Raw genomic sequence first — 9,486 nt, 5'->3', positions numbered from 1 at the left:
CTTGCGCTGTGTGCCGCGCTCTGCAGCAGCTGCTGCAGTCAGCCGCACGCGCCAGTCGCGAGTGCAGCAGCAGCTCCCTCTCGACTCCACCCCATCACCTCGCTCTCACCCGCTCAGCACTGCTCCACGCCACGCCTACTCGCTAGCCTGCGCCGCTCATCTCGCTCCCGGCGTCCATCAGCAGCGAACAGCGCCACAGTCGCCCCAGCCCGCGGTGTAGCGCGGCGCGCGCTGGCCCAGCATGCACATCAAGACCCTGACGATCCAGGGCTTCAAGAGCTACAAGGACCAGACGAGTCTGGAGGAGTTCAGGTGAGTGCGGCCGCGCGGGAGAGTGCTGTGCAGCGGGCTGAGGAGGTGGTGCTTTGGCAGCCCGGGAAGCAACGTCATCGTCGGGCGCAATGGCAGCGGCAAGTCCAACTTCTTCTCAGGTGAGGCGCGGCGGGCTGGTGTGTACGGGCTGCGGCTGACGTATTGCTGGGCTTCCCTTGCGCTTCGCTAGCGATCCGGTGAGTGCCGCTCTTGCCAGACAGCCCGTGGCGCTGCTTGCTGACGCAGCCGCAGCTTCGTGCTCTCCGATGCGTACACGTCCATGTCGCGCGAGGAGCGGCAGGCGCTGCTCCACGACTCCTCGTCGTCGGTGTCGACGACGCTGAGCGCCTTCGTCGAGATCATCTTTGACAACTCCGACGGGCGCTTCCCGACGGCGGCCGGCTCAGGCTCGGGCAGCGGCGCCGAGGTGGTGCTGCGCCGCACGATCGGCCTGAAGAAGGACGAGTACTCCATCGACCGGCGGAGCGCCAACAAGGCCGACGTGGCCAACCTGCTCGAGGCCGCCGGCTTCAGCCGCAGCAACCCCTACTACATCGTGCCGCAGGGAAGAGTGCGTGCCAGAGCACGTCAGGCGCAAGGCTGCTGCTCACCCCGTCCATCCCACAGATCACGCACCTGACGAACATGAAGGATCGCGAGCGCCTTGACCTGCTCAAGGAGGTGGCGGGCACGCGCGTGTATGAGACGCGGCGAGCAGAGAGTCTGAAGATCATGGACGAGACCGGTGAGTGCAGGCGCTGCAGCCAGAGCGCTGCGGGTTGCTCACAAGCCCGCGCAGACTCGAAGCGGACGAAGATCAACGAGCTGCTCGAGTACATCGAGGCGCGGCTGAGCGAGCTCGACGAGGAGAAGGAGGAGCTAAAGCAGTACTACGAGAAGGACAAGGAGCGCCGCTGCCTCGAGTACGCGCTGTACTACCGCTCGCTGCAGGACCATATTGCCAAGCTGGAGGAGGTGAGCGTGCTGAGGCGGCGGACTGAGTGCAACACTGACCACCTCGCGCAGCTGGAGGACAAGCGCCGCGGTGAGGCCGACGCCAGCAACGCCAAGCAGCGCACCTTCAACGACCGCGAGAAGACGCTCTCGGACCTGAAGAACGAGCTGCAGACTCTGCAGCAGGAGGCCGAGCAGGTCAAGCTGGAGAAGGAGTCGCTGCGCAACGAGCGCCGCGAGCTCGTGCGTCAGCGGGCGCTGCTCGAGGCCCGTGTCGGCGACGATGAAGAGGGCGCTGGCAGCGCCGCCAAGGACGAGATGGAGGCGCAGCTGGAGCGCGTCGATGGGCGTATCAGCGAGCTCGAGGGCGAGCTGATGGGCCTGCTGCCGACGTACGAGGACCAGCGCCAGGCGCTGGACGAGGCGCGAGGCACGTAAGTCTCCTTCCGGTGTGCCGTACGAGTCAGCGGCTGACTCTCGTGTCAGGCTGGAGGAGGCGAACGCACGCATCAGCGTGCTCTTTGCTCGTCAGGGTCGCAGCGCGGCCTACACGACGCAGGCGGCGCGCGACACGGCCCTCAACACGGAGATCGCATCGCTGCGTGCGCACGTTGAGCGCGAGACTGCGCGGCGGACGCAGTGGGCTGCCGACCGCGAGACGGAGCAGCGCCGGCTCGAGACTGCCCGGGCGGCTCTGGCAGAGAAGTCTGCGCTGCTCGAGGAGCGGCGGCAGTTCAACAAGGAAGGCGCGGCCGAGTGGGAGGAGCTCAACGCGCGCCGTGACGAGCTGCTGGAGCGGAAGAAGTGCGTATGGCTTGGTGATGCCGCAAGATGCTGCTTGCTGACGCGGTGATGCTGTACAGGGGCCTCTGGAAGGAGGAGACCAAGCTCAGCTCGACCAGCACGTACGCCAACGAGAACCTCGTCACTGCCAAGCGGGCGCTGGCCGGCACGATGAGCCGCGTGCGTGCCGTGGTGCTGTCGCCGAGACGCTTCGCTGATGCCCGCTCCCTCAGACTACTGCCATGGGCCTGCAGGCTGTCGAGGAGGTCTCGCGCCGCCACGGCCTCGACGGGGTGCACGGCCCGCTGTACTCGCTCTTCACGGTCGACGACAAGTACAAGACTGCAGTCGAGACGACAGCTGGCGAGAGGTGAGTCGCAAGCAAGCAGCCTCACCTGGACCACCACTGATTTGCTCCCACGCAGTCTCTTCCACATCGTTGTTGACACCGACGAGACGGCTGCGCGCCTGCTTGACATCATGACGAAGGAGCGCCTCGGCCGCGTCACCGCTGTGCCGCTCAACCGCATCAAGAACAAGGACGTCAACTTCCCGCAGGCGGCCGACGCCATCCTCATGATCAAGAAGCTCAACTTCGACCGCAAGTACACGGCAGCTCTGCAGCAGGTGCGTGCGACGCGTTTCGGTGCGCTGGCTGAGCTGACCCCTGTGCTGCAGGTGTTTGGCAAGACGATCATCTGCCCGAACCTCGAGATCGCCGGCGCGTACGTGCGCAGCCACAGCCTCAATGCCATCACGCTCGACGGCGACAAGGTGGAGCGCAAGGGCTCGCTGCACGGCGGCTACCACGACCCCAAGCGCTCGCGCCTGGACGCCGTGCGCGACGTCAAGAAGTGGGCCGATGCGCATGCCGCATCGTCCGCGGCGCTGGCCGAGATCAAGACGGCCATTGACAGCGTCGAGCAGGAGGTCGCCTCGATCGAGGGCAGCCTGCAGAAGCTCAAGTCGCGCAGCACGCGCGCTGCCGCTACGCGCGACGGCCTGATCAACGACATGGCTGCCCTGCGCGACGAGGAGGGCGAGGCGCGTCGGCGGATAGAGGTCCTGCTCGACGCCGAGACGCGCGTCGAACGTGACCTGGCGAGTGCGCTGAGCGCAGTCACTGCCATGGAGCAGGAGCTGCAGACGCCCTTGACTGCCGGTCTCTCGAACGAGGAGGTGGCCGAGCTCGAGGAGCTTAACGCCCGCGTCGATGCACAGCAGGCCGTCGTTGCCGATCTGTCGGAGCGGCTTGGACAGGTGAGCAGTAGCAGCGGCTTCGGAGGCTGCAGTCACTGACCCGCTTCTCGCAGACCTCGAGCGAGAAGCGCACGCTCGAGATCGAGCTGAACGACAACCTCAAGCGCGAGCGCGACAAGCTCGCCGCACAGCTCGAGGCGCTGGCCGGCGAGGACTTGCTCGGCGCCGGCGGCGCAGGCGTCGGCGCCAACAGTGCAGAGTCGCGCAAGCGTGAGCTCGCCAGCGCGCGGCGCCAGATCGAGGAGCGCGAGAAGCGGCTCGAGGGTGAGTCAGTCGTCGCATGCGCAAGGCCCCGTCTGACGCCTGCACACAGCGATCGAGAAGGAGCAGGACGAGCTGCAGAAGAAGATCAAGTCTGCGTCGGAGCGCCACGAGAAGACGCGCAACGAGCAGGTCAGCGACGCGCGCGAGATTGAGCGCGGCGAGAAGAGCCTGCAGCGCTACCTCTCGCAGAAGCAGATCTTCACCGCCAAGAAGGACCAGGAGAACAAGAACATCCGTGACCTTGGCGTGCTGCCCGACGAGGCGTTTGAGAAGTACCTGCGTACGAACAACGAGAAGGTGAGCGTACACAGGCGTCGCTCTTGTCAGCCAGGACTGACTGAGAGGCACCCCGCAGGTCGTCTCGCGCCTGCACAAGGTCCGCGACACGCTCAGCAAGTTCACCAACGTCAACAAGAAGGCCGTCGAGCAGTACAACAGCTTCACGAAGCAGCGCGACCAGCTCATCCTGCGGCAGAAGGAGCTGGAGCAGTCGGCCGAGTCGATCCAGGAGCTCATCGAGGTGCTCGACCAGCGCAAGGACGAGGCCATCGAGCGTACCTTCAAGCAGGTGTCCAAGTACTTTGCCGAGGTGTTTGACAAGCTCGTGCCCGCCGGCAAGGGCCAGCTGATCATGCTGCGGCGCGCCGAGGAGGTGAGCAGAGCGTGATGCAGCGCCTCCGACCTTGACTGATTCGTCTCGCAGAACGAGGCCGACGATGACGATGACGACGAGCACGAGGCCAGCTCAGTGGAGAACTACACCGGCGTGTCGATCAAGGTGCGCCAGGCGCTCTCGAGTCTGCAGCCCGCTCCTGACACCCTGCACGCACAGGTCTCGTTCAACTCCAAGGTCGACGAGGGCCTGCTAATCCAGCAGCTGTCCGGCGGACAGAAGTCGCTCGTCGCGCTGGCCACCGTGTTCGCCATCCAGAAGTGCGACCCGGCGCCCTTCTACCTCTTCGACGGTGAGTGCAGCTCGCGAACGCATGTCCGCGCTTTTGCTGACGAGCCTCCGACGATGCAGAGATCGATGGTGAGCGCGCAGCGCGCGTGGACTTTGCCATGTGCCCCACTGACTGAGTCCTTCTTCGCCGCACGCAGCCAACCTGGACGCACAGTGAGTGTGCTCGTTGCTGCCGGCCTCGCACCTGTCCTAACGCCTTGACCCTTCAGATACCGGACTGCCGTCGCTGGTAAGCTGTCGTCGATGCCCGCCTGCTCTCTCGTGCCAGTGCTGACCTCTCCCTGTAGCGATGATCCAGGAGCTGTCCGACACCGCACAGTTGTGAGTCTACGCAGCGCCCGTTTGCTCAGCCTCGTCTGACGCGCTCCCCGCAGCATCCTCACGACCTTCCGACCCGAGCTCGTCGAGCGTGCAGACAAGCACTACGGAGGTGCGTGCCGACCCACTGATGCGGCCCTGGCGTCGCTGACGAGGGCTCCACACAGTGCTCTACACGCAGTCGAAGATCTCGACGCTCCGCAGGTGAGTGCTGCGACCCACGCCGTCATCGCCCGCCAGCTGACGCCTCTTTGTGCAGCATCACCAAGGACGAGGCCTCTGCCTTCGTCGAGGCCGCCGCCGAGCCGGCCGCCGCAGCGTGAGCTGTGCGCTGCGCCCGTCCCCTCTGCTGCCCGCCTTCTGTTTGCCCTGTCTGTTCCGGCCGTGTCTTGCCGCGCGAGCATGCCTGCCGTGTCTGTACTCTATCCCAACGTCATCAATGCCCCTGCACTTCGCCATGAAGGTCACGCTGGATCGGGATTGGCGGCGCTCTCGCCGCGACGGCCTGGAAGGGGCGCGTCGCGGCCGCGCCTGCGCGGAAGGCTACATGAGGGGATAGGGTGACTGAGGTGGTCGATGGCCGCGGCGGTGAGCTGGATGGTGATGTACACGATGCGAAGTCGAAGCAGGTGACGCGGGAATGTGGCTGTCTTGAGCCGTGAATGGGACGCGAGCTGCTGAGCATCCTGTCAGAGACGGCGCCAGCGGAGCATCACCAGCCGACTCACCGTCGTCGCTCACTCGCGAAGGTAATCGGCGCCGAGCGCCTCGGCGCAGCTGCGGGCACGCGCCTCCTGGGCCTTACGCGCCGTGTCGGACATGTTGTCGTCGTCGTCGTCGTCGTCCTCCTCCTCCGACTCCGTCTCTTCGCCCTCCTCGTAGAAGTTGAACTCTTGCTCCTCGCCGTACGCGTCGCAATTGTTGATGAGGCGCATGAAGAGCTCCGTCTTGCTCTTCTCACGCGTGCTGACGCGAGGCTGCACTTCCTCCTCGGCGTCGGTGAGGTTGCTCCAGTTGTCCGGCGTGTCGCCGCCCATCGCATCCTCCCACTCCGTCGCCTCGCGCGAGTCGGGAGCCGGCGCGTCGACGCCGTCATTCTTCTTCTGCTCGACCTGAGCTGCAGCCGGCGCCGTGCCGCTGCGGTTGGCCTTGCCGTCGTCGCCCGTCTCGCGCTTGCGCTTCTGGCGCAGACAGATGCCGCAGGCGCACTCGCTCAGGAAGGCCGACTCGGCGGTCCAGACTGCACAGGAGCGTCAGTGGCTGGGGTGACGAAGGCAGCGGCCCTGAGGCGACGCACTTTCCTCGATGACGGCGCATGTGGCGATGCCGACATCCGAGTAGCTGAACGGCAGAGCCGGGAGGACGGGCTCCTCGTCCTGCTTCGCTGGCGCCGTGGCGAAGCCCTTCTTGGCCTTCTTGTTGCGGTGCCAGAACGGCTTGTGGCGCAGCAGAACGAGCAGGCCCTGCACCGTCGTGCGCGCGGCGAAGTCGGAGGCTTTCTGTCCGTGCTCCTGCTGCAGGTGGCGTGCGATATTGTGCAGCGGCAGGCCGAGGAAGTGTGGCAGCACCTCATCGGTCCAGAGGATGTCCGCCTTGGTGCGCAGCTCACGACTGGGCGCCGATAAGTGCCACTGGCGCACAAGACGGCCCTGTGCGTCGCGCTCGACGTGACCGGTAGGCATGCCCGGCCCGTACAGTCCCTCATCGATGGGCAGGGATGGCAGAAGCAGCGGACCGGACACCACCAGCGGCTTGAGCGGCATCTCGGACAGCTCATCCTCGGAGAACCAGAGACCTAACGCGGGCGCGTCAGCGGATGAGCTCGCCTTGGCGCGGCAGCACGCACCATTGAGGAACTTGTCTCGACCGTGGAAGGAGAGGCACTGGCGACGCGCAGTCTCTCTGACCTCTGGATCGTTCCACGCGGCCTCGGCCGTTTCCTCGTCGTCCGACTCCTCTTCGACGTACGCGAGCATGGACGGCATCAGCGCGCTGCTGAGGCGAGCTCGGTTCAGGCGCGTCCGGGCGCGAGACGCGAGCTCCTGCTTAGTGGCGACGTCGCGCCAGTGCTTGAAGTGCCAGAGGCTCGAGAGCCAGAACTGCAAGAGAGCATGCATCAGATGCGTCGCCTTCGAGTAAGGGGCGCAGACGCACGTGTTCCATGGCCTTGCGCGCTGCGTACACAGCTGTGCGTGCGCCCTCCCACATGTACGCATACACCTCGAGGGACTCGCAGTAGGCCGTCTGGTGCAGCGGCCGCTGGCCGTATCTGCCACCGAGCAGGGTCAGGACGCGTCTGGGCGAGCGCACGCTTGCTGGCACTGACTTGCTCATGAGCTGGAGCTCCAGCTGGTCCTGACGACAGTCGGAGCACAGGTTGGCGTCCATCTTCTTGGAGAGGGGAAACGCGATGTGGTCGAAGCAGATCGACATGCCACGGGAGTCCGTCTCGATGAGCAGGCAGTCGTGGCTGCGGAACTTGCGCATCAGCAGCGGCGGACACTCGAGGCAGCAGACGACGTACCACGACAGCCACTTGCGAGGGCCGGGAGCGGTGCACAGGCGTGCGTGCATCGGACACATCTGCGCGTGACGCTGGATCAGCTGCTGCTGCTGCGCAGGTGGCCGGCTGCTCTGCGCACCGGCACTGTTCCGAGCGAGAGGGTGCTGCACAGCGGAGAGCCTCAGCGCCGACACGAGCAAGGACCGCACCGCACTCACAAGACCGGCTTGGACATGTAGCCTCTGTCCGGGATGAACTGGCCGGGAACCAAGCACACGACGCAGCACGTGTGCCTCAGCACGAGGCGCGCCAGCTGGAACGGCGAGCCGGGCTGATTGCCCAGATCCGTGCGGCAGACGAGCTGGATGAACGTCATCCACGACGAGCTCGACTGAAACACTGCGAGGGTCATGAGCGTTAGTGCTGGGCCGCGCAGGCTGAGGACGGGACTGACCGGCCGATGCGAAACGCTTCGACAGCTGACGCAGTCCGAGGAACCAGGAGCGCCAGCGGAAGAGATCAAAGATGCGTCGCTGCTGGTAGACATCCTTGGGCGCCGGATGGCCGACGTAGGGCCCGCCCGGCAGCAGACGATTCTCGGTCGGGGGAAAGAGCGCGTCGGGTCCGAGCTGGTCGACGATGAGCTGCAGCAGCTCGGCGCTGATGTAATTGATCGACCACGACTCCTGGCCAGGCGATAGGCCACGCGTCTTGCCGCGCGGTGCAGTGTGCAGCTCCTCGGACGACGGCACCTTGTCGAGCTTGCGCCACGGCGTGCCTGCACGGCCGGCCCGGTGACGAGGGTGGGTCTCCGGCGGCGGGGTCGAGAGGTCGTCGCTCTCCGTTTCGTACTCTTCAGGCTCGCTGACCTCCTCCAGAAACGCCTCGGCATCGTCGTTAGCGTAGCGACGCGTCCACGGCGAGTCGTTTCCGCTCTCGTATGCCTCTCCATCGCCGTCGCTCACCACGCCGCTGTCTGCTGGCCCGAGTCAGCACACTGCGAGAGCGACCAGCGGCAGCACTCACCCTCGGCCGACTGTACGCTCATCTGACCCGTCGAGTTGCGCAGCAGTGTCGAGCCCTGATCCTCGCTCTGGGAGCTGGCGCTCAGCAGGCTGCTCTCCGTGCTCGAGTCGCTCTCTGACGCCGCCGGCCGGCTGGTGCTCTCGTCGCTCGTGCCGGGGCGCGACTCGCGAGGCAGTGCCGCGAGCGACGGCTCCGCAGCTGCCTGCGCCGCCTCGATTGCGTCCTGGACCTGGTGGAAGAAGATGTTGCTTTCGAGCTGGCCGCCCGAGGTGCTGTCTAGCATGTAGGACGGGCCAGGCACAGCCTCGGGCTCGAGCATGTAGGCCGGCGGCGGCGGCGGCGGCGGCGGCGGCTCGGGCATCTCTGCGTCGGCCAGCACGTCGTGCACGCCAAAGGCATCCTCGACGGCCTCGAGGCCGCCATCCTCGATGAGCGCCGGCTCGATGTCGACGAGCTCGACGGGCACGTCGGAGCAGGCGCTGAGGTACAGCTCGGCCTCTTCCGACGACGAGCTGTGCGTGCTGCGGCCCAGGTCGCTCGTCGAGGCGCGCTCGATGGCTTGCGCCATGGCGCTGTTGAGGTGACGCTGCGGGTTGCGCTGGGCAGTTGTCAGCGTGGAGAGGTGCGAGGCATGCGTCGCTGTCGTCGTCGCCTCCACCCCGCCCCGCGCATGGACCCTCGCCGCGAGTCCAACACCTGCACGAGGCTGTGCCGTCTTGATGCTGCTGCACGTCCCGATGCAATTCTCCGCGCTGCGCCATGCCATGCCGCCAGCCACACGACACGTCCAAGCCGCAACGCGGCTCGACTCACACGGCTGTGCGCGGCGGCGCCCGTGCGCTCGCAGAGGTCAGACGGCAGCTGGAAGACAGGGGCTGAGAGGGTGTGTGCGAAAGTGGAGTAGGGAGAGATGGGAGAGGAGAAGTAAGGTCCTTGCGGCACGGCACCTCTGCCGCGCACCCACAGCAGCAGCCCGAGGCGGCGGCAGGCACGCCGCCAGCCGCCGCGCCGCGCGTCGACGCGCCCGGCCGCTCCGCGTCTCGCCCCCGCACCCGTGATGATGAAGTCTCGAGCGAAGTTGCGTCGCAGGCTGGAGTGGGGC

General features: G+C 66.3%; 2 protein-coding genes across 2 annotated transcripts; one reads left to right on the top strand and one right to left on the bottom strand.

Moving 5' to 3' along the window:
• Positions 1 to 79: 79 nt before the first annotated feature.
• Positions 80 to 5,314, top strand: FA09DRAFT_312968 (putative SMC3). The gene is made up of 24 exons (XM_025740714.1): positions 80 to 312; positions 373 to 431; positions 503 to 509; positions 565 to 883; positions 940 to 1,057; positions 1,112 to 1,287; positions 1,339 to 1,700; positions 1,753 to 2,070; positions 2,130 to 2,229; positions 2,283 to 2,419; positions 2,475 to 2,676; positions 2,728 to 3,309; positions 3,363 to 3,573; positions 3,623 to 3,870; positions 3,929 to 4,225; positions 4,277 to 4,351; positions 4,406 to 4,538; positions 4,598 to 4,606; positions 4,675 to 4,690; positions 4,747 to 4,766; positions 4,825 to 4,858; positions 4,912 to 4,967; positions 5,023 to 5,059; positions 5,115 to 5,314. The coding sequence occupies exons 1-24, from the start codon at positions 242 to 244 to the stop codon at positions 5,176 to 5,178; spliced, it is 3,651 nt and encodes a 1,216-aa protein (XP_025595187.1). The 5' UTR covers positions 80 to 241; the 3' UTR covers positions 5,179 to 5,314.
• A 3-nt stretch (positions 5,315 to 5,317) lies between these two features.
• On the bottom strand, positions 5,318 to 9,280 carry FA09DRAFT_363321 (hypothetical protein). The gene is made up of 10 exons (XM_025745573.1): positions 8,385 to 9,280; positions 7,813 to 8,334; positions 7,577 to 7,757; positions 7,498 to 7,522; positions 7,380 to 7,438; positions 7,010 to 7,325; positions 6,702 to 6,954; positions 6,153 to 6,650; positions 5,584 to 6,095; positions 5,318 to 5,532 (listed from the first exon to the last, which is right to left on the bottom strand). The coding sequence occupies exons 1-9, from the start codon at positions 9,148 to 9,150 to the stop codon at positions 5,593 to 5,595; spliced, it is 3,123 nt and encodes a 1,040-aa protein (XP_025595186.1). The 5' UTR covers positions 9,151 to 9,280; the 3' UTR covers positions 5,318 to 5,532; positions 5,584 to 5,592.
• Between the last annotated feature and the right edge of the window lie 206 nt (positions 9,281 to 9,486).

The sequence above is a fragment of the Tilletiopsis washingtonensis genome (assembly GCF_003144115.1).
Source record: "Tilletiopsis washingtonensis strain MCA 4186 unplaced genomic scaffold FA09scaffold_26, whole genome shotgun sequence".
Lineage (NCBI taxonomy): Eukaryota > Fungi > Basidiomycota > Exobasidiomycetes > Entylomatales > Tilletiopsis > Tilletiopsis washingtonensis.
This window is presented reverse-complemented; position numbering and strand designations above follow the sequence as displayed.